This window comes from Capra hircus, chromosome 7 (genome assembly GCF_001704415.2).
Source record: "Capra hircus breed San Clemente chromosome 7, ASM170441v1, whole genome shotgun sequence".
Classification (NCBI taxonomy): Eukaryota; Metazoa; Chordata; class Mammalia; order Artiodactyla; family Bovidae; genus Capra; species Capra hircus.
The window spans coordinates 96,585,964-96,610,027 of record NC_030814.1 but is presented as its reverse complement, the minus strand read 5'-3'; the positions used below and the strand labels follow the sequence as shown (position 1 = coordinate 96,610,027).

Sequence of the window (24,064 nt, the reverse complement as noted above, 5' to 3'; positions counted from 1 at the left end):
AGCCCCTCAAAAGAGGAATTGGGGTCTTGCCCTCTGGGGTATGCAGTACGCTATGCCTACTGAAACAAATAATCACAAATGTGGTGGTTTAAAACAATGAAAATGAAAAAAATTATTTATTTTAGGCTGTGTTGGGTCTTCATTGCTGTGCTGGACTTTCTCTAGTTGTGGCAAATGGAGGGTATCCTAGTTGCTGTTCAAGGGTTTCTCTTGTTGTGGAGCTTGGGCTCTAGGGCATGCAGGCTCAGTAGGTTTGGTACACAGGCTTAGTTGCTCCACATCACATAGGATCTTCTCGGACCAAGGATTGAACCTGTGTCTCCTGCATTGGCAGGTGGATTCCACTGAGTCGCCAGGGGAGCCCTGTCATGAAGTTTAGGGGGTTATGTCTTATGTAGTGATAGGGAGCCTAGAACTTCACTGTGGAATGTGGGAGTACTTAGCACTGATCACTTCAACATCTTGTTGCAAATGTCATTGCTTCCAGGAGGCCTTCCCTGATCACTTCTCTACATTAGCCCCCATCCCATCCCTTTACCCTGTTTTATCTTATTTTAAAATAATACTTTGTTACTACTGGAAATAAAATGAAAAAAACAGACTGTATTGCTTATTTCTGTATTTCTTTACAGGTGTATCGTCTTTCCTGTCTCAACTGATGGCTCTGTGAAGAAAGGAGCTTCTCCATCTTTTTCACCCAGGGCTTGATGCTCTGTGGGAACTCAAATGCAGGGGCTGTTGTCATTGTCACTTCTATGCATGAATTCAAACTGGGGGGAAATACAAGTGTGTGTGTGTGTGTGTGTCTGTGTGTGTGGTCTGGGGTGTTTCCCTCCAGATGGATTTGCATGTTCTTGACTATTAAAGAAAAAGAAAAAAGGAACTGAGAAAAGCCCCAGACACCTGAGCTGGGGACACAAGGAGCAGAAGCTGTCAGGCTCTGCCTGCTCCGTCTAGGCTCCTGGCGCCAGCTGCAGCCATGTGCGCCCTGTATACTAACGCCGGGTACCGGGACCTGCCGGGTAGGGCCCTGGCCAGGCGTGGAGTGGGGGCCGGGGGTGGGCAGGACCCAGGTTGCAGTGTCCCCACCTTGTGGCTGGAGACCAGGGTATGAGGGACAGAAGAGAGGGTAGGCTGGGCTCTCACTTGCCTTTCCTCTAGAAGGGTCCAAGGAAGAGGATGATGACGACGACTATGAGAACATGACGCCACCCTACAAGGACCTTCCTCCCAAGCCAGGTAAGAGGACCTCTCTGAGGCTGGGTGAAGAGATGTGCAGCCTGAGGGATGAAGGGTGGGGAGCAGACTCCCCAGGAGGAATTAGCTGGGCATAGCAGACACACACGGTCAGCCTGCTCACGCTGGGCACCGTAATGGTGGGAGTATCCATGCCTCCATCTTGAGGGTCTCTCAGTCTGACGGGGGAAGCAGTTCTGTGCACAGGGGCCTCCCTGGTGGCTCAGATGGTAAAGAATCTGCCTGCAATGCGGGAGACCTGGGTTCTATTCCTGGGCGAGGAAGATCCCCTGAAGAAGGGAATGGCAACCCACTCCGGTATTCTTGCCTGGAGAATTCCATGGACAGAGGAGGCTGGTGGGCTACAGTCCACGGGGTCGCTGAGAGTCAGACACGACTGAGCAACTAACACACACACACTCAGTTCTGTGTACAGTCTTGGGTGAGCAAGTCAGAGAGGGGAGGGAGTAGGAAATTGGGGAAATCCTGAGGGTAATTGAGGGCTCTGCCTGCATTAGTGGGAGGATTGGGGGTCAGACGAGGGTCATTGGAATGAGACTTGAGGAGTGAATAGGAGTTTGTTAAGGAAAGAAGCTCCCAAATGAACTGGTGGATGCAAAGCCCTGAGACATGCGTGCCAGGGTTTTAGAAGCTGGGGAGGGACCAGTGTTTCTCCAATCTCTTTGCATTCGCACCCAGGACCCAAATTAGACTTGGGGTCCCCACACCTGGCTGGGGATTCAACAAGAGTCTGATCAGCTCAGTTCAGTTCAGTCACTCAGTCGTGTCCGACTCTTTGCGACCCCATGAATCGCAGCACGCCATGCCTCCCTGTCCATCACCAACTCCCGGAGTTCACTCAGATTCACGTCCATCGAGTCAGTGAGCCATCCAGCCATCTCATCCTCTGTCATCCCCTTCTCCTCCTGCCCTCAATCCCTCTCAGCATCAAAGTCTTTTCCAATGGGTCAACTCTTTGCATGAGGTGGCCAAAGTACTGGAGTTTCAGCTTTAGCATCATTCCTTCCAAAGAAATCCCAGGGCTGATCTCCTTCAGAATGGACTGGCTGGATCTTCTTGCAGTCCAAGGGACTCTCAAGAGTCTTCTCCAACACCACAGTTCAAAAGCATCAATTCTTCGGTGCTCAGCCTTCTTCACAGTCCAACTCTCACATCCGTACATAAGTGGAGGCTTTAGGAGTTCCCTGGCGGTCTGGTGGTTAGGACTGGGTGCTTTGGCCTGGGTTCAATTCCTGGTTGGGGAACTAAGATCCTAAAAGCTATGCATACGTGTGCTCAGTCTTGCCTGACTCTGTGCAGCCCCACAGGCTGTAGCCTGCCAGGCTCCTCTGTCCATGTATTTTCCCAGGCAAGACTGCTGAGGAGGGTTGCCGTTTCCTTCTCTAAGGTATCTTCCCAACTCAGGGACTGAACCTGAATCTCCTGCTTTGGCAGATGAACTCTTTACCAATGAGCCACCAGGGAAACCCTGAAGGGTACGTGGTTCAGCCAAAACAAAAAAAAAAAAAAGAAGTGGAGGCTTTGAGGTTTCCCTGAACCAACTCCCACCAGGGCACCTAAACGTCCTTGGATGGGGTGGGGGGGACTGCATTCCAGGTGGATCCACGTCCCCTACTTGTGAGTCCAGAGGGGAGTCAGCCTGGGAGGTCCCAGAGCACCGTGGGCTCAGTAGGAGTTGGGAGGTGCCTTGGGCTTGGCTCTTTACTGTCTGTCTTCAACTCCAACCTGGTCCCAAGATGATCCTCAAGCCCAAATCCATGCCCCCCACCCCATACCTGTCTTTTTTAAATTAAAAAATGCATTTATTTGTTTTGGGGGTCTTAGTTCCCTGACCAGGGATTGAACCTTCACCCTCTGCAGTGGAAGTGCAGAATCTCAGTCAATGGACTGCCAGGGAAGTCCCCCATCCTTGTCTTCAAGGTCACCTCTTCCCCAAATTTAGACCCCACCATCTCCAAATTCAGGCCTGGCTCTGTCCCATCTCTATGTCCAGATCCAGAGCTGTCACCAAGCCCCACACAACTACAAACCAGCCTCAGCTTCTCCCCCACCCCCAAATGCAGCTACAACCGCATTCTTCCCCCCAACCACATCCTGAATCATCACCCTACACCCATGAGCCTTCTTTCAGCCCCATCCTCATTTCAATCCAAACCCTCATCTCAATCCTAACTTTTTTTTAAAAATTAATTTATTTGGCCAAGTTGGGTCTTAGTTGAGGCATGTGGGTCTCTTTCTTGTGGTGCTCAGGCTCTAGAGTTTGTGGGCTTAGCTGCCCCATGTGGGATCTCAGTTCCCCGACCAGGGATCTAACCTGTATCCCCTGCATTGGGAGGCGGATTCTCAACCACTGGACCTCCAGGAAAGTCCCCTAACCTTAAAAAAAAAATTATCTATTTGGCTGCAGCAGGTCTTAGTTGCAGCACATGGGATCTTTAGTTCTGGCATGTGAACATTTAGATGTGGCATGCAGGATCTAGTTCCCAGACCAGGGATTGAACCTTGGCCCCCTGTTCTAGGAGCATGGTGTCTTAGCTGTTGGACCACCAAAGAAGACCCCCAGCCTTAACCTTACTCTATTCCCATATTCAACCTCACTTGTGTCTTTAACTTAGAGTAATCAACTGTCTCAGTTTATCCAGGGATGAAAGATTTTCTGGAATCTGGGACTTCCAGCTCTAAAATTAGGAACGTCCTAGTAATTCAAGATGGCTGGTCATTGTATCTTTCTTTTTTTTTTTTGGCTCCACCAGGTCTTAATTGTGGCACAGGGGATCTTTTTTTAGTTTCAGCAAGCCGAGTCTTTGTGGGTTCCCCTGGTGTCTCAGACAGTAAAGAATTCGCCTTCAATGTAGGAGACCTGAGTTCAATCCCTTGATCAGGAAGATCCCCTTGAGAAGGGGGTGGCTACCCACTCCAGTATTCTTGCCTGGAGAATTCCATGGACAGAGGAGCCTGGTGGGCTACAGTCCATGGGGTCTCAGAGTCGGACATGACTGATTGACTAACATTTTCACCTTTTTCTTTCTTTTATGAGATCTAGTTCCCTGACCAGGAATCGAACCTGGGTCCCCTGCATTGGGAGGACCAGCAGGGAAGTCCCTGGTCACTGCATCTTAACCCTGTCCCCATCACTAAGTCCAGTTCCATTCTCATGCACAACCCCATCCCTAACCCTCCACTGCAATCTCACTCCTGTTTGCATCACTGGCTTCCACCCCATTCCCATCCTTGGACGAGCCCTGACTCTGAGCTTCTCTTCTCCAGGTTGGATGGCTCCACCAAGACCTCCCAGGGCAGGTGAGCTGGGGCTGGGGGTATCAGAGACCCAGTGCTGGCTTGGTCCTGCTCTGAGCCTGAGCAACCGTTCCTCCCTCCTCAGGAAAGAAAACGGAGAGACCCCCACTTCCCTGTAAGCTCCCGAAGAACACGGGTGAGGATCTCGGGCCAGGAGCATCCTGTTCCCTTGGCTGAGGTCCTGCTATGCCTGACTGCTGTCTTTCTGATCCCTTCCAGGCCTGAACGTCAGCCCCGTCACCAGCTTGACTCCTCAGCTGGGTGAGCCATAGGAATACCCATTATGACGTCCTGGAGGGGCACTTGGAAGTCCTTACTCCAGCCCCCAATTCTGACCAGAGAACAGATCAGAGGGCTTAGGGGGAGGCTGTTGATCTTGGAAGACAGAGTCTTTCAGCTGGGTCTTCTTTGCTGCCAGGCTTTTCTCTAGTTGCGGCACACGGGCGCTGCTCTCTAGTTGAGACGGGTGGGCTTCTCTTGTTGCGGAGCGTGGGCTCCAGGGTGCATGGGCTTTGGGAGCTGGCACGCTCGGACTCAATAGTTGTGGCTCCTGGGGTGTAGAGCACAGGCTCAGTAGTTGCAGTGCACGGGCTTAGTCGCTCCGAGGCATGTGGGATCTTCCCAGACCAGGGATAGAACCCACGTCCCCGGCATTGGCAGCTGGATTCTCTACCACTGTGCCCCCAGGGAAGTCCCCTCCATTCCCCAGTTCTAACCAGAGGGCAAATCAGAGGGGGGGGAGGTTGTTGATCTTGGGAGACAAAGTCTTCCAGTGACTTCTGACTAAACGTCTCTGGCCTTTCTCCCAGGCACTGATCTGACGCACCCTGCATCCCAGCCGCCTGAAGCCAGTAAGTCCTTTGGGTGTGCCTTTGTCTCCCCTCCCACGGTGGCCAGCGTGTGTGAGCTGTGGAGTTAGACCCTGGGAGAGAAACAGTTCCTCTCTGAAGCTCCGCCTTTTTGAGTCTAGACCAGACCCCTAGGAACCCAGGATGGCTACCAGTTACTCCTCAAGCCCTACCCCCTGTTTGCATGTAAGTTAGGGGATGCAAGTGTCCATAGTTTGGGCCCCTGTGGAGCAAGTTGGGTGGGGGGGGGCTGCTGGAGCATAAAAGACGAGACATCCTAAATGTTAAAGAGAAGAGGTGGGTGCTATTTACAATAGCCAGGACATGGGAGCAACCTAAATGTCCATCAACAGATGAATGGATAATGCAGGTGGTACATATATATCCTGGAATATTACTCAGCCATAAAAAGGAATGAAACTGGGTCATCTGCAGTGATGTGGATGGAGCTAGGGTCTGTCATACAGAGTGAAGTAAGTCAGAAAGAGAAGAACAAACACTGCATATTAGCACATATACATGGAATCTAGAAAAATGGTACAGATATATGCAGGGCAGGAATAAAGGCGCGGGCGGAGAAAATGGACACGTGGGCACAGTGGAGGAGGGAGAGGGTGGGACGAATAGAGAGAGTAGCGTTGCCGTGTATATGCTACCCTGTGTAAAATAGATAGCTAGTGGGAAGCTGCTGAGTAGCACAGGGAACTCGGCCTGGTGCTCTGTGATGACCTAGAGGGGTGGGAATGGGGGTGGGGGGAGGCTCAAGAGAGCGGAGATGTATATACTATACATATACTGATATGTGTGTATAGCTGATTCACTTCACTGTACAGCAGAAACTAACAACACTGTAAAGCAGTTATACCTCAATTAAAAAAAAAGGATATAAAAGAAAAGAACTGGGTCCAGGTTATGCACAACCTCTCTAAGCCTTCAGTTTACTTATTTGCAAAATGGGAACAGTTAAACCTATGTCATAAGGATGAGGATTCAAGAAGATAATAAGGGTGAGACACAATGCTGGGCACATAGGTTGTATTCCACAAATGTTCTGGGCGTCTTCAGGGTTTGCTCTGTTTGGCATTCTCTTGCTGACCCCACCGGATGATATAGTCACGACCTTAATCCTTTGCCCCGCGCCACCCCATCCCCACTCTTGGAGAAAAGCTCAAGCGTCCTTGCCTCACTGTCTGAAGCACCAGTGTCCGTGTTGCTGTCCCCGTCTCCACCCCCCAGCAACTCCAGTGCCCTGGATCAGTCAGAAGTTCGGAGGTCTTAGGCGTGACCAGGAGAGACTGATGGTGTGCCTACTCCTGCTGGTGGTGGTGTCACTGCTCATGGGCTGCACTGGTCTGGTTGTGACCCTGATCAAGTGTGAGTAAGGCAAGAAAGGGGCTTGCAGAGAAACTGGGAAAGGGGTATGGGAGGACTTGGGGGCCACAGCCCATGGGGTCACAAAAGAGTCGGAGGCGACTTAGTGACTAAACAAGAACAACAGCAACAAATGGGAGGATATATAGTCCAGCTTGGGCTCAAGTTGGACTCCTTCTCATAGACCAGGAGGTGGTGGAAGAACTGAGGATGTTGACCTTTCAGCAGATGGCATGGCGAGCGAATGGTGAGTGGTGTCAATCATCCCTTCAAGCCATGTTGAGCACCAACATGATTGTCAAATCCAGCTTCATCACCAACCGCAACCCCGTGTTTGCCAGGTGCTGTGCTAGGTCCCAGGGTGGGGGATGAGTGCTTAGGAGAGTGAACACAACAGAGTCCCTGTCCCTGTGGTGTGTGTGTGTGTGCGCATACATGCGTGTATCTAGACCTCCGCTGTTTTCCAATATGGTGGCCAAGAGTCACTGTGGTTGTCGAGCGCTGGAAATGTGGTCATTTTTCTAGGGGGTGGTTGCAAAGAAACATGGATTTTATTTCCTCCCAGCGTTGTCACTTATTGTCCCAGCAAATCTACAAGGAAGGAATTCAGAACAGCTCAGCATGGCACATCCACTCTTTGTGGGGTGCGCTGGGGTCATTGGGTAGTTGGGCTGGGCTGGAAGTTCCCAGAAGCTTCACTCACATGGCTGGTGCCTGGGTGAGCCTCTGTCCACATGTGTAACTTGAGCTTCCTCATAGCATGGTGGTGTTAGGGCTCAGCTTCAGAAATTACACAGCCACAGGTGCACTGCACTCTGTTGGTCAGAACTAGTCACTGGACCAGCCTAGATTCAGAAGGAGGGTAGGTAATCCTGCTACTCCCTGGGGGAAGGGCAAAGAATTTGCAGCCCTCTTTAACTTACCATAGCGAGGGCAGCCTTTCCATGCCTCCAGTTGAGGCTCAGACCCTGTTATGGTCTCTCCTTGCCTCTTGAATTTCTGTTTCATGACATTTATCATAAGTTAGCTATGTGATGAACTGTCTGCTTCATCAGGAACCTTATGGCCAGTGAGGGCAGGGAATGCAGTGAATCTGTTAGACTCAGGAAACGTGGAATTAACTAGGTAAGGAGTTGAGAATCTCAGGCATGTGCAGAGGCCCTGTGGTAGGAGGCAACATTTAAATACAAGGAAGGAGGATGGGTAGTTGAGAGAGAATGGTTGCTTAGCTGAGGGTTGTGGCTGTGGGGTTGAAGAGAAGTAGGCAGAGTAGAAAGGTTTAGGAGGTAAAATTGACTGACCCTGGGGATGGGTGAGTGGGAATGGTGGTGAGTGAGAGGAAAGAGTGTCAGGGATAACATATATGTTATCTGTCTGTCTGTCTGTCTACCATTATCTATCTGTCAATCATCTATCTATTACCTACTTATCAATCGTCTATCATCTTCCTATCTAGTTTTCTATCTTCAATTATCTATTTCTTCATCAATCATTTATCTATTACCTATTTATCAATCATCTATATATCATCTATCTACCTACCTATCTATTGAGTTTTCTTTCTAATATTTCTATTTTGTCTAATTGAAGTGTCTTCTGTTGATGACCCTGGGGAGTATTGGCAGAGGGCCAATGTGTGTGAGAGTAGCGGGAACACATTAGTTGCAGAAGAAGCCTTCACTATGATTGGTGATATCTGAAAATTGCTCCATTCTACACACCCTCACCCCACACTTCAGACCAAGCCACTCTTACACTCAAAAACCATCAGCTTCTCACCGCCCAGAGTCCAGCGCAAAACTTTTGGCTTGGCATTCAAGGACCCAGATGCCAGACCTCATCCCACTTGGAGCTCAGGCTCCTGTGAGATTCTCCTTGACTTTTACTGCCCGAGCCTTTCCCAACATGCTTGCCTCTGGATCTTTGCTTCCAAGGTGGCAAGGTGACCCCTGACTATTGAGCCTCCTCACTAGTGCAGAACCACCATTTCCCTTTAAAACCCACCTGCTCCAGGAAGTCCACCATCTCTACTCTCCCTCAAGCCTCAAGGATTATTCTCTCCTCTGAGTAACTCTAGGACTCCTCCTGGGCACTGACCATGTTGTTTTTGAGTTTCACTATCACCCACTGGAACATGGGTATGGTGGGGAGCACAACTCTTGCCTCTGTCTGGTGTGTCTGCAGTCAGTGATTGGTAGGTGGGTAGATGGGCGTTTGGGTCTCTAACTGTTCAGCCTGTTCCTGCTAACAGTGACTGGCATGATGGGGTTAGCTGGCCTGAAGAAGGACATTGAGCGCATAAGAGCTGACACCAACCAGTCCCTGCTGGAACTTCGGGGCTTGTTAGGTAAGTGGGACTTGGGGAACTTCCCTGAGTTGGGGGAGCGCATGGTGGAGCCAGTACAGAGCACAAATCCTTGGGAGTGATCCTCAGTGCAATCTATGTGAATGGTTCCCTCCCAGCCCCAGCTAGAGTTGAGCAGTGCCCAGCCTGAACACCTGTACATGGCATACCATGTACATTACTCTGGTTCTGGGGCTACTCTGACAGAATCCTATCCTGTCCCCAGACTGTACCAGGGTCACCTGCCCTGAAGGCTGGCTCCCTTTTCAGGGTAAGTGTTACTACTTCTCTCCAAGCACCAAGTCATGGGATGAAGCCCGGAAGTTCTGCCAGGAGAATTACTCTCACTTGGTCATCATCAGTAACTCTGATGAACAGGTGAGCTGTCCCTTCCACACCCTTGAGAACCAGCAGGGCCAGCCCGCCTCTCTCCTAGGATTTACACATCCTTCCCTGGCCTGAATGTAAAGAAACTGGAATTGCTTTTGAGTCACTCAGTTCAGTTCAGTTCAGTTACTCGCTCAGTCGTGTCTGACTCTTTGCGACCCCATGAATCACAGCACGCCAGGCCTCCCTGTCCATCACCAACTCCCGGAGTTCACTCAGACTCACGTCCATTGAGTCAGTGATGCCATCCAGCCATCTCATCCTCTGTCGTCTCCTTCTCCTCCTGCCCCCAATCCCTCCCAGCATCAAGGTCTTTCCCAATGAGTCAACTTTTCGCATGAGGTGGCCGATATTCAGGTTACTGCTTGAGTTCAAATTCCGGTTGTGCTGACTTATCCAATCGGAGCCTCAGTTTCCTCTCTAACATGGAGGTATAATAATGGCTATCTCTTTGGTAGCACTTTCTATTCTCTAGGCTGTATTCCAGATATTTTACACGCATAAACATAATTCTAACAACACACCTATAAATTAGGTGAGAGTCAGGAGAGGTTATGTTATGCTAAAACGACAGCCAGTCCCTATAGCTCAATGGTGGAAGTGTATGAGGGAAAATTTCTACCTACATGCACTCACAAAGAAAGTCACATGGGCACTCTCATGTTTTAAGGCGATAGAAAGGGACAGTTTCATCTGTGTGTATGTACGAGGAGAACTGAAATAAGTGTAGATAACTTTAATGACTTAATACTACCAAAGCTAGGTGGTAAGACCATTTGCACACAGTGCGTGTCATTACTTATCAACACTTCACAGAGGACAAAGCTGAGGCTTATTTCACTCAAGCAGCTTGCTTGTTTCAACTAGTAAATGTCAGAGCTGGCGTTGGAGCCCGAGAAGCTAGTTTTGTTCTTGACTGTAAAACTCACAGCACTATTTGATTGTTAGTGTTTGCCGGGTTTATTTTTCCCCATCCTTTAAATTTTAACCTATGTCATTATTTTAACATTTCTTTTTTTTTTTAAGATTTAAAATGTTTTATTTTTTATTTTTTTATTTTTTTAAATTTTAAAATCTTTAATTCTTACATGCGTTCCCAAACATGTTGACAGCATATAATGGGGTCTTTTTTTTTCAGTCTTTGAATCTCTGGCTTTTATTTGGTATTATAAGATCATTTACAGTTTTAAAAATTTTGTTAATTAGAAGATAATTGCTTTACAATGTTGTGTTGGTTCTGTAGGGAACGAACCCAGGTCTCCCGCATTGCAGGCATATTCTTTACCAACTGAGCTCTCAGGGCAGCCAAAATCAGTCATAACTGTATGAATATATCCCTCCCTCTTGGGCCTCGCTCCCCCTGCCCATCCTACCCCTCTTGGTTGTCACAGAGCTCTAGGTCGGGCTCCCTGTTTTATACAGCAACTTCTCACTAACTGTCTTACATGCGATAGTGTATGTATGTGAATGCTACCTTCTCCGTTTGTCCTACCCTCTGCTTCCCCAACTGTGTCCACAGTCCATTCTCTACATTTATGTCTCCATTCCTTCCTTGCGAATAGGTTCATCAGTACCATTTTTCTAGAGTCCATATATCTGCATTAATATACGATATTTGTTTTTCTCTTTCTGACTTACTTCACTCTTTGTTCATCCACTTCACTGCTACTGACTCAAATTCATTCTTTTTATGGCTGAGTAATATTGTACATATGCACCGCACTGTCTTTATCCATTTATCTACAATGTTGATGTGAGTGTAAACTGATACAATCACTATGGAGAATAGTATGGCAATTCCCAGGTGGCTCAGTGGTTAAAAAAAAAAAAAATCCGCCTGCCAATGCAGGAGGCATAGGAGACGAGCGTTTGATCCCTTGGTCGGGAAGATCCCCTGGAGTAGGAGATTGCAACCTGCTCCAATATTCTTGCCTGGAAAATCCCATGGACAGAGGAGCCTGGCAGGCTACAGTCCATGGGGTTGCAGAGTTGGACATGCCTAAGCATTCACACACGTGGCAATTCCTTAAAAAACTAGGAATAAAACTACCATATGGGAACTATTCTTGGGCTTCCTAGGTGGCTCAGCTGGTAAAGAATCTGACTGCAATGAGGGAGACCTGGGTTTGATCCCTGGGTTGGGAAGATCCCCTGGAGAAGGGAAAGGCTACCCGCTCCAGTATTCTGGCCTGGAGAATTCCACGGACTGTACAGTCCTTGGGGTCGCAAAGAGTCAGACTTGACTGAGCGACTTCCACTTTCCTGGTGGTACAGTGGCTAAGCCTCCATGCTATCAATGCAGCGGGTCTGGATTCAAGCCCTGGTCCGGGAACTGAATCCCACATGCTGCAACTGGAGATTCCCACATGCCACACCTGCGAGCCGGCACAGCCAAAGAAATAAATAAAAATAGTAAATATTAAAAAAAGAGAAAAAAAGGAAAAACTGCCACATGACCCAGCAAAAGATCATTTACATTTAATGTAATTATTGATTTGGTTGGATTTAGGCTACCATATTATTTTTTCCCTCTGTATCTTCTCTGTTTTAAAAAAATCCTTCTGTTTCATAGCAACATTTGTATTGAGTAGTTTAATACAGGTTTTTTTTTTTTTGGAGATTAGATTAGATGATGTGAATGGGGCAGGTGGTAAATCATATTCCAACTAAACAACAACTAAACTCAGGTAGTTAAGAAATATAACTTTGCTTTAAATAACTCATTTCCGTTCTCTTTAAGCTCTTATTATACCAAGGTGGTGGAGATTTCATCTCAATCAGTTGGGATTATCTGTTTTTCTTCTGAGTAGGGATGGCTTATCTGGGGTCAAGGTGGAGGGGAGTGCATATCTGGTCCTCAATATCTTTGTTCCAAGCTGGTATCCACTGGGACATCCACTGGGTGAATGATCCTGGACAAATTACCTAACTGCTCTGTGCCTCAATTTTCCCATCTGTAACATGGGGTTAACAATCCTTGCTTCAGTGGGTTACCATGAAGATCAAATGAGATAACCTGTGCAAAGTGTGTAGCTCACTTTTTTAGTCATTAAGTCATGTCCAACTCTTTTGTGACTCCATGGATTGTAGCCCACCAGGTTCTTTTGTCTATGGGATTTTCCAGGCAAGAATACTAGAGGGGGTTGCCATTTCCTTTTCCAGGGGATCTTCTTGACCTAGGGATTGAATCTGTGTTTCCTGCATTTGCAGGTGGATTCTTCACTGCTGAGCCACCTGGGAAGCCTGTGTAGCTCACTTATTAACTTGTAATTTCAATCAACATTTCTTGAACACTTCCTACGTGCTAGTTGTTGTTGTTATCTTGTCACTAAGTCATGTCCGACTCTGTGACCTCATGGACTGCAGCACGCCAGGCTCCTCTGTCCTCCACTACCTCCTGGAGTTTACTCAAACTCATGTCCATTGAGTCAGTGATGCCATCGAACCACCTCGTCCTCTGCTGCCCCCTTCTCCCCCTGCCCTCAATCCTTCCCAGCATCAGAGTCTTTTTCAACGAGCTGGCTCTTCACATCAGGTGGCCAAAGTATTGGAGTTTCAGCTTCAGGGCACTATGATCATTTGATGGGCTGAGCAGCACTTTGCTCTTTCTGATTTCCTGACACTTCTCTGGGGTTTTACCCAAGAAATAAGGTCCAGAATCCCTCTACTTTTTAGAGTTTTCATATCCCTCTGGGGTTTGGCCATCACCTCGGGCTCCACCAGAGTATGAAATGCAGAGCCCTCTTCCCGGCACCCACCCCGTCTGCATCTCCATAGCTTCTTTCCCATTGCCATCTTTTGTCTTTACCTTTCAGGAAATCTTGGCCTTGAATAAGATTGAGTGAGTGAGATATGATTTGCATAGAGTAAAATGCACAGATCTTAAGTGCACATCCACTGAGCTTTGGCATATGTAGGCATCTGTGTAACTGTCAACCCAGTCAAGATTTAGAATGCTTCCACAGCCCAGGGACTTCTCTCATGCCATCTTCCAGTCACCCCTGCCCACCCCGGGAGACTACACATCTGGTTTCCTTACCATAGATCAGTTTGCCTGGAGAGGAGTTGCTTTGTTTTTAAATTTTATTTATTTATTTTTGGCTATGTTGGTTCTCTTCAAAAAAAATTATTGATTTATTTCAAACTTTGAATTTTTTATTTTGTATTGGGGTATAACTGATTAGCAATGGCATGGTAATTTCAGGTGCAAGGAACAGTGAAAGGACTCAGCCATACATATACATGTGTCCATTCTCCCCCAGACCCCTCTTCCATCCAGGCCCCTGTGCTCTACAGTAGGTCCTTGTTGATTATCCATTTTAAATACAGCAGGGTGTACATCACCTTCCCAAACTCCTGCACTGTCACTTCGCTTTGGCAACCCTAAGCTCCTTTTCTAAGTCTGTGAGTCTCTTGTTTTGTAAGTTCGTTTGTATCATTTCCTTCCGGATTCCACATTAAGCGATGTCATACGCTCTTTCTCCTCCTCTGTCTGACTTCACTCGGTGTGACGCTCTCCAGGTCCATCCGTGCTGCGGCAAGTGGCAGCATGTGGGGTTTCTCCAGTTTCAGCGAGCAGGGGCCACCCTTGGTTGTGACGCTCGGGCTTCTCATTGCGGTAGCTTCTCTTGTTGTGCAGCACGGGTTCTGGGTGTGTGGGTTTCTGTAGTTGCAGCATGCAGGCTCAGTAGTTGTGGCACATGTGCTGTAGCTGCTCTGCGGCAGGTGGGGTCTTCCTGGACCAGGGATCGAACTGTGTCCCTTATGTTGGCTGGCGTGTTCTTATCCACTGTACCATCAGGGAACTCCAGGAGTTGCTTTAAATCATGATATTTTCTTCTCATCTTTGATCCAAGTCCTTTCTTTCCTCCCAAAGGCCTGGGCTTTGGAAATACAAAAGCTGGGAAGCTCCTATTTCTCCCCTTCCCCCCATGTTCTTTTCCTGAAGCAATGAATTCCTTTTCTGCCTGGATGTCGCTTAGGACTGCAGGGGTTGGGAGGGTGAGAGTACCAGGAAATCCAAGATATCAGTTATTATTATTAGAATTGTTCCTTAAATTATACGTTAAAGGTTAAGATGTTGCAGTACTATATGGAATACAGAAAAATAGTAGTGACAAACCTATCTGCAGGGCAAGACTAGAGATGCAGACAGAGAGAGCGGACGTGCAGTCATGGGTGGGGAGGAGAGGGTGCGATGAACCGAGAACGTAGCATTGACACATATGCACCCTCGTGTGTAAAAGAGATAGCTAGTGGGAAGCTGCTGTACAGGGAGCCCAGGGAGCTCAGCTCATGGCTCTGCGAAGGGTGAGAGGGAGGCTCAAGAGGGAGGGATATACATATACACATAGTTGATTCACTTTGTTGTACAGGAGAAACTAACACGACATTGAAAATCTACTATACTCCCATAAAATAAGATGTCCCAGTACTTGCAGCATGTCAGACACTGTTTGAATTCTTTATGCATATTAATCCATCCAGTCCTCTCAATAACTCTATGAGGAGGTAGCTACTATTATCCCATTTTACGGAGGTGGAAACTGAGGCACAGAGTGGCTCATAGGTTTTTGGAGAAAGCAGCATGACTGTTCCCACTGCAGGTGCTCAAGTGGGAGGAAGGTTTTGAGCTTGTTCTGTATGCCATGGGGATTTGGGATGGGTACTGGGGTGGCATTCACAAGCCCTGAATATATGTGAGACAGGCAGGGTGTGTGTAGAAGAACTGATGGCTGAATGGAGTTTGTACTTGCAGGACTTTGTGGCCAAGGCCCATGGTTCTCCACGGGTGTACTGGCTGGGGCTGAATGACAGAGATGTTGAAGGGGACTGGAGGTGGCTGGATGGGTCCCCCGTCACTTTGAGGCAAGTATCCAGGGCTTATTGGGTCTCTCCTCCTTGTAGGTCTTTGTGAAGTCCAAACTAGCAGATTCTTTAGAGTCCCAGGTTGAATAAAAAGGAATGAAATTGGGTCATTTATAGAGACGTGGATGGACCTAGAGACTGTCATACAGAGTGAAGTCAGAAAGAGAAAAGCAAATTCATATGTTAACGCATTTATGTGGAATCTGAAAAAATTAATATAGATGATCTTATTTACAGAGCAGAAATAGAGACACAAATGTAGAGGACAAATGTACGGATACCAAGGGGAAAGGGGTCGTGGGATGAACTGGGAGACTGGGATTGATATTATGTGTAACATCGATAACTAATGAGAATACTGCATAGTACAGGGAACCCAGTGCTCTGTGGTGACCTCAGTGGGAAAGAAATTCAAAGAGGGAGGTATATGTATATGTATAGCTGATTCACTTTGCTGTACTGCGGAAACTAACGCAACATTGTAAAGCAACTACACTCAATAAAAACTGTGGTACATATACACAGTGGAATATTACTCAGCCATAAAAAAGAACACATCTGAGTCAGTCCTAATGAGGTGGACGAACCTAGAGTCTGTTATACCGAGTGAAGTAAGCCAGAAAGAGAAAACCAAATTTCATGTATCAATGCGTATATATGGAATCTAGAGAGAGGGAACTGATGAACCTATTTGCAGGGCAGCAATGGAGATGCAGACACAGGGAACAAACTTGAGAATGCAGTGGGGGATGGAGAGAGGGGGATGAATTGAGACAGCAGCATGGGAACATATACATTACCGTATGTAAGATAGCTAGCCAGTGGGAATTTGCTGTGTGACGCAGGGAACTCAGACCTGGTGCCCTGTGACAACCTAGGGGAGTGGGATGGGGCGGGAGGGAGGGGACATACGTATGCCTGTGGCTTATTCATGCTGATGTATGGCAGAGACCAACACAATATTGTAAAGCAATTATCCTCCAATTAAAAATAAATTTACAAATTAAAACAATAAACAATCAAGTCAATGTATGGCAAAACCAATACAGTATTGTAAAGTAAAATAAAGTAGAAAAAAAATTAAAAAAAAAGCAGCATATCAAGCAATCACACACACACACGCACGCACACACAAATCCCAGGCAGAGCTGGACAAGGGGAGCACAAGGGTGCTTTTTTTCTGATAGGGTTTCTGGTGCTTGCACTTTTTTTTTTTCCTCCTTACAACATCTCAGCCTTTTAGCACAACTGCTCAAACATATCAAATCCTCAGACCAATGGTTGAGGGGAGAAAAAGAGAGAAAAGATGCCATGGCTATAGGGCAAGAGGAAGAGGAAAATTTTTTTCTTTTAAAGATGCATGCTTTTTAATTTTATTTTAAAGATCTTTTATTTATTTAAAGATCTTTTATTTATTTATTTTATTTTGGCTGTGCCACATGGCATTTGGAGTCTTAGTTCCCTGGCCAGGGACCAAACCGGTGCTGCCTGCATGGAAGCTCGGAGTCTTGACCACTGCAGAAGTCCCAAGAGGAAGATTTTTGACTTGCCGAAAGAGTGAGCAGGATCTCATTTGGGGAGGCATTGTTTATATCAACTCATTTATTTAATTTTCTTAGTAATTCTGTAAGGGAAGTACTGTTATCCTCTCCATGGAAAGACGTGGAAACAGAGGCACAGACAGGTTACGCGATCGTCCCCAGGTCAGACACCCGGCAGGTGGTAGTGCCACACATCCGGGCTTCAAAGTCCATGCTGTTAGCCATCATGCTTTATCTTCTTAAGGAGAATATGCATTTGTACTTAATTTTATTTATTAAAATAATTTAATCAATTAAATTTATTTTGGCTGTGCGGGGTCTTTGTTGCTGCCTGCGGGGTTTCTCGAGTTGTGGCAAGCGGGGGCTATTCCCTAGTTGCAGTCCGCCGGCTCTTATTGTGCTGGCTTCTTTGGTTTCGGAGCACAAGGCTCTGGGGGTGAGGGCTTCAGTAGCTGCGGCTCCTGGGCTCTAGAACATAGGCTGAGCAGGCGCGGTGCACGAGCTTAGCTGCTCCCCGGCACGTGGGATCTTCCAGACCAGGGACCGAACCCATGTCTCCTTCACTGGCAAGCAGATTCTTTACCACTGAGCCACCAGGGGAAGTGTGTATTTATTTATACTGTATGTATTAAACTTGTATTTATTTAAAATATAAATACAGCCATGTCTGTATTTGTATTTTAAGTAAATATTAACAAATTGTCCCCCATATGATTATACCAATTTATTCTCTCACCAGCTTGACTTACATTTTTTTTTTTCCCACACGCTCATCAAACTTTTGGAATTTTATTGTTTTAATTGTAGGTGAAAAATGGAATACTAACATAGTATTTTTTAAAATTAATTTTTATTGGAGTATAGTTGATTTATAGTATTGTGTTAGTTTCTGCTGTACAGCAAAGTGAATCAGTTATACATTTACATATATTCACTCTTTTTAAGATTCTTTTCCCGTATTGGTCATTACAGGGTACTGAGAGGCCGATGTATACTACATTGGCAAATTAATGCAAGTTAATACTTAATTTGGGCTTCCTTTGTAGCTCAGTCGGTAAAGAATTTGCCTGCAGTGCAGGAGACCTGGGTTCAATCCCTGGGTTGGTTGCATGTCTGTTATGCTTGAGGTTGAGTGTCTTTTCATATGTTTGATAGCCATATGTATTAACTTTTCTGTGAATTATCTATTCATATCTTTTGTGTATTTTAAAGAAATACTTATTTATTGGTCTGTGTTGAGTCTCAGTTGTGGCGCATGGGATCTTTCCTTGCAGCACATGGAAAGATTTTTGTGTGCTTTTTATATTGGAGTTTTGGTCTTTTTCTTATTGATTTCTAGGAACTCTTTATATATTAGAGATATTAGTGTTTTGTCTGGGGATTTTATTTTTTTATTGAAGATTCCTGGAGGAGGTAGCATTCTGTAAATAGAGATGGTATGGGATGGTGTGTCACTGCAGGTCCTCAGCTCAGATCCCTTTTGCGGGCTGGTGCAGACACCCCCCAGCAGGGGGCATTGGCTGCTAAAGGCTCACAGTTACGCTTTCTCCCGAGAGGTGACCTCAGCTGAATGGAAGCCTGTTCAGCTAGGAGGTTATTCCACTTCCACTGAAGTCACAGACAATGACAGGCTAAGAGCTGCCTGGACCCCTTGTTTCAAGTTGGAAAAACTCTGTTGTGCTATTCAAATTCCAGAGCTCCCTGTGGGTTCAGGCTGAGTCTAGACCAGGCTAAACCCATATCCTTGCTCACTTCTATCCCCTGCCTCATCCTTCTTCTCTCAGTCCCCCTCTCCTGAGAACACCCTTTAATAAATCCCATGCACCTGAATTGCCAAATTTGGCTCTGTGGACACAGTGGTGGGTGGTTGAGGGGAAGGGGAGGGTGGAACAAATTATGAAATAAAAGGAGAACAAAACAAATAAACCAAACAAAAGACATGTATACACTACCACGTGTAAAACAGATAGCTAGTGGGACCTTGCTATAAAGCACAGGAAGCTCTGCTGTGTGCTCATGATGACCTGAACGAGTGGGATGGGGGACAGGGTGGGAGGAAGGTCCAGGAGGGAGCGGCTATGTGTATACACATGATTGATTGACTTCACTGTACAGCAGAAACAACACAACACTGTAAGCAGTTATACTCCAATTAAAAAAAAAAAGGAACATGACCTAAAACACTACATTACTTGGAAGGTTGAGAGGGATGTGGTTTAACAAAAATGTTATTTGGAAGAGAACAGAAACTGACCAGATGCAGGCTGAAGGAATGATTCGGGTGGAAGAAAGAGCCCTGAGCCATGAAGGCTTTTCTTGTTCTTTTTTTCTGGTATTCTTTTCTTTTCTTTTTTTAAAATTAATAGACTTTATTTTCCCTTTTATCATTATTTTTAAGTTGAAGTATAGTTGATAAACAGTATTATATGTCACAGGTGTACAACATAGTGATTTGCAATTATTAAAGTTATACTCCATTTAAAGTTATAAAATGTTGGATATATTCCCTATGTTGTACAATATATCCTTATAGCTTATTTTTAAATTTTACTATTTTAAAAATTGTTTACTTTTTTAAAAAGTAATTTTTATTTAATTTAAAAATTTTTTTGGTGTGGATCATTTTTAAAGTCTTTATTGAACTTGTTACAATATTGCTTCTGGTTTGTGTTTTGGCCACTGAGGCATGTGGCGTCTTAGCTTCCTGAACAGGGATCGAACCCACACTACCTGAATTGGAAGGTGACATCTTAACCACTTGACTGCCAGGGAAGAGCCCAATAACTTTTATTTTATATTGGGGTATAGTTGCTTTACATTTGCTTTCCAGGTGTATCACAAAGTGGTTCAGTTATACATATACGTATACCTATTCTTTTTAAAATTCTTTTCTCATTTAGATTATTACAGAGTACGGAGGAGAGTCCCTGTGCTACCAACAAGGACCTTGTACCTTATTTTATACCTAATGCTTTGCACCACTTTCTCCCCTAATCCTGTATCGCCCCTCTCTCCTTTCCTCTCCCCACTGGTAACAGCTGGTTTGTTCTCTACGTCTGTGAGTCTTCTTCTTTGCTGCTGTAGCCACTAGTTTGTTGTATTTTTTCAGATTCCACATGTAAGTGATATCATATAGTATTTGTCTTTCTCTGACTTACTTCACTTAGCATAATATCCTCCAAGTCTACCCGTGTGGTTGCAAATGGCAAAATTTCATTCTTTGTATGGTTGAGTAGTGTGTTATTTTTTAGGAAAATTGAGCAGAAGGCGCAGAGCGCCGTTCCCCGCATCCCTTTTGTCCTGCACACATTTTCCCCTGTCATTAACATCTTGCATTAGCCTAGTGCATTTGTTACAACTGATGAGCCCTTATAGACACATTATTATGAACTAAGTCCATAGGTCAGATTAAGGGTCACTCTTAGTGCTGTGAAATTCTATGTTTGCTTAGTAGCGTCCGACTCTTTGGAACCCTTTGGACTCTAGCCCACCAGTCTCCTCTGCCCATGGCATTTTTCAGGCAAGAATACTGGAGTGGGTTGCCCATACCTCCTCCAAGGGATTTTCCTGACCCAGGGATCGAACCCATGTCTCCTGCAGCTCCTGCACTGCAGGTGGGCTCTTTACCTGCTGAGCCTTTGGATCTTCCCAAAATTCTATGGGTTTTGACAAACTCATGATGTCATGTATCTACCATCACGGTATTGTATAGAATTGCAGTTTCACTGCCTTGAAAAACCCGCTGTGCTCTATTTATTCACCTCACCCTACACCCACTTTCTCCTTTATCCAGCTTTTGGGACCCACAGGAACCCAACAACCTCTATAATAATGAGAACTGTGCCAGCATGAACAAAGGTGGCACCTGGAATGACCTCTCCTGCGACAAAACTACGTACTGGATTTGTGAGCGGAAATGTTCCTGTTGAACCCCAGAGTTGAGGCTGGGTGGAGGCCCATCCGTACTCCATGCCCCTCGGCTCTTGGAGGTGAGAACCTCCCGTCCTTCTGGATCTGATGTGAACAGTGGGACCTGCCAGCACCCGAGGGGGAATCAGCAGCCCGGACGTAGCAAGTTCTCCGGGGTGCGAGTCAGATCATTTCTGGGGTGAGGACTTGGGGGCTTGTTCTGCTGCACTGCGTTAGTCTGTTCAGACTGCTGTTACAGAATATTGTACACTGGACGGCTTATACATAACAGACATTTTTTTTCTCTCAAAGTTTTGGAAGCTGACAAGCCCAGGATCAAGGCTCAGGGAGATATAGTGTTTAGCGATGACCTGCTTCCTGGTTCATGGATGCCATCTCACTGTGTCCTCACATGCTGGGAGGGGCGAGAACTCTCTGGGGTCCATTTTTATTTTTTAAAGACTTTTAATTTTGTATTGGGGTATAGCCGATTAACAACGTGATAGTTTCAGGTGAACAGCGAAGGGACTCAGCCATACATACACTTGTATCCATTCTCCCCCAAACTCCCCTCCCCTCCAGGCTGCCACATAACATTGAGCAGAGTCCCCTGTGCTCTACAGTAGGTCCTTGTTGGTTATCCATTTAAAACAGAGCAGAGTGTACCTGTCCATCCCAAACTCCCTGACTATCCCTCCCCTGCGTCCTTCCCCTGGGCCGCCTTAGGTTCACTCTCTAAGTCTGTGCGTCTCTTCCTGTCCTGTAAGTTCATTTGCATCATTTCTTCTTAGATTCCGCATACAAGGGCTGCCATATCATATTGAGGTCCCTTTTATAAAGACACTAATCCCTTTCATGAAGGCTCCACCCCAAGACCTAATCACTCCTAAGGCCCTACCTCCTAATAGCATCACACTGGGGTTTGGGATTTAACATGGAAGTTTTTTTGCAGGGGGCGGGGTTGGTGGGACACAACTCAGTCCAGAGTAGATGAGCAGGAGGGACACCAGGTCTTAGGAATGGTCTCCCAGTTCTGGGATCTGGAGGGAACTCACCAGGTCCCCAATCATGGCTCTTAGGAAACCATATGGACTTTAGGAGCTCCCGGTCTGACATTATTTGAGCTGGGACTGAAAGCACTATGGCTCCTTTGGACCATGATCATAATGTGAGGGGACTCGGACCCTTTGCTGCCTACCTGATGTGAACCAACTTCTGGGAAGCTATGCCATGCTCAATGCTCAGTCGTATCTGACTCTGCAACCCCATGGACTGCACCCCACCAGAATCCCCTGTCCATGGGATTCTCCAGGCAAGAGTACTGGACTTGTTTACCATTTCCCTCTGGGAAGCAGGTGGGGCAATAATTCTTGACATACAGCTGTTTCCTTGTCCTGGGTGAGATTTGCCCAACCTAGTTGGTGGAATCAGACCTCTGGCAAGACTTGAACTGTGGAACTTCTAGAAAGACAGACCAGCTGAAAGTCAAAATTCCTCACCCAGGCCAGGCCATGACTTGGTGAGATCCTCAGGACAATAATGGAGACATCTTCCTACCCGCTTGTGCCTTTAGGTGGTTTGTGAAGCTCTTTGATGAAGTAATTAATTTTACTATGGATGGATCTTCTTGGACTACTGTCTCTTTTTTAAAAAAAATTATTTATTTTTAATTGAAGGATACTTGCTTTACAATATTATGTTGGTTTCTGCCATATATCAACATGAATCAGCCATAGGCATATATATGTCCCCTCCCTCGTGGCCCTCCCTCCCACCTCCTACCTCATCCCACCCCTCTGTTGTCACAGAGCACCAGGTTTGAGTTTCCTGCATCATACAGCAAATTCCCACTGGCATATTTTACATATGGTAATATATATGTTTCCATGCTACTGTCTCCATTAACTCTTGCAATGTTGCTGTTTAGTTGCTAAGTCATCTCTGACTCTCTGTGACCCCATGGACTGTAGCCCGCCAGGCTCCTCTGTCCATGGGATTTCCCAGGCAAGAATACTGGAGTGGGTTGCCATTTCCTTCTCCAGGGGATCTTCCTGACCCAGGGATTGAACCCGAATCTTCTGCATTGGCAGGTGGATGCTTCCCCACTGAGTCACCAGGGAAGCTCTCTTGCAGTGTTAGATCTTTTCAAAATATCAATTCATTGTGCGGTCCTTGCCTACTGTGTCAGTTTGCTGGGACTGTCATAATAAAGTGTCATAAACTGACTTAAACAACAGAAATGTATTTTTATTTTTAAAAATCTTTGGCTGCACTGGGTCTTCGTTGCTGAACGTGGGCATCTCTCTTGTTGCAATGTACCAGCTCTAGAGTGTGCAGGCTCAGTAGCTGCTGTCAGACTTAGTAGCCCAGAGGCATGTGGGATCTTAGTTCCCTGACCAGGGATTGAACCCGAGTCTTCTGCATTGGAAGGTGGATTCTTAACCACTGGACCACTAGGGAAGTTCCACAGTTGTGGAGGCTGGAAGTCTGAGATCAAGGTGTTGGCATGGTTGGTTTCTGGTGAGCCCCCTCTCCATGGCTGGTCTGTGGCTATCTTCTCTGTCTTCAGGAGGTCTTCCCTTTATAAATTCTGTGTCATAATCTTTTTTTCTTTGAAGGACCCCAGTTAGAACACACCCTGATGACTTCTTTTAATTTTATTATCTCTTTGAACATTATCTCCAATGTCTTAACATTCTGAGATGTCGGGGGGTTGGGACTTTAACAAGTGAATTTGGGGTGACCGATTTCAGTCTGTAACACCCATTAAATTCCAGAGGTGCCCCTCCTAGTCACTGTGGCAATCAGTCCCTCTCCCCCAGCTGAGCACAGCTCAATACATCAATCTCTTCAGATAGTCCCTGCATCAGGGTGGGATTAAACCAATCAATGTATTGATGAACAAGTGCCCTGAGTTATTAGCACAATCGTTCCTGTTCTGACTCAGAGCAAGTGATTAAGGCAAGCAGATTCTGAGCAGGGGAAGTGGTGGGTAGGGGATTGACATTCGCTTTACTTCCTGTTCCCTCTGAGCTTGTCTTCTCCCATTTCCACACCTGCCCCTAGCTCATCAGTATCGAAATTAACTCTCTATGCAGCCCTTAGAGTTGGACCATTAAAAAGGCTGAGCGCCAAAGAATTGATACTTTTGAACTGCAGTGCTGGAGAAGACTCTTGAGAGTCTTGGACTGCAAGGAGATCCAACCAGTCAATCCTAAAGGAAATCAACCCTGAATATTCAT

At 46.3% G+C, this 24,064-nt stretch overlaps 1 protein-coding gene across 1 annotated transcript; it reads left to right on the top strand.

Annotated features, from left to right (window-relative positions):
- Positions 980 to 21,274, top strand: CLEC17A (C-type lectin domain family 17 member A). Its single transcript, XM_018051679.1, has 12 exons — positions 980 to 1,045; positions 1,134 to 1,239; positions 4,525 to 4,557; positions 4,640 to 4,690; positions 4,774 to 4,815; positions 5,364 to 5,405; positions 6,639 to 6,776; positions 6,958 to 7,020; positions 9,025 to 9,120; positions 9,344 to 9,495; positions 15,263 to 15,372; positions 20,707 to 21,274. The coding sequence occupies exons 1-12, from the start codon at positions 980 to 982 to the stop codon at positions 20,840 to 20,842; spliced, it is 1,035 nt and encodes a 344-aa protein (XP_017907168.1). The 3' UTR covers positions 20,843 to 21,274.

What these genes read in the sequence shown, in the direction of transcription:
- CLEC17A (XM_018051679.1), top strand. Translation starts at nt 980, where the DNA reads ATGTGCGCCCTGTATACTAACGCCGGGTACCGGGACCTGCCGGGTAGG. An exon ending in ACCAAGACCTCCCAGGGCAG is followed by an intron (nt 4,558 to 4,639) that starts GTGAGCTGGGGC and finishes CTCCCTCCTCAG; the next exon opens with GAAAGAAAACGGAGAGACCC. An exon ending in GATGGCATGGCGAGCGAATG is followed by an intron (nt 7,021 to 9,024) that starts GTGAGTGGTGTC and finishes TCCTGCTAACAG; the next exon opens with TGACTGGCATGATGGGGTTA.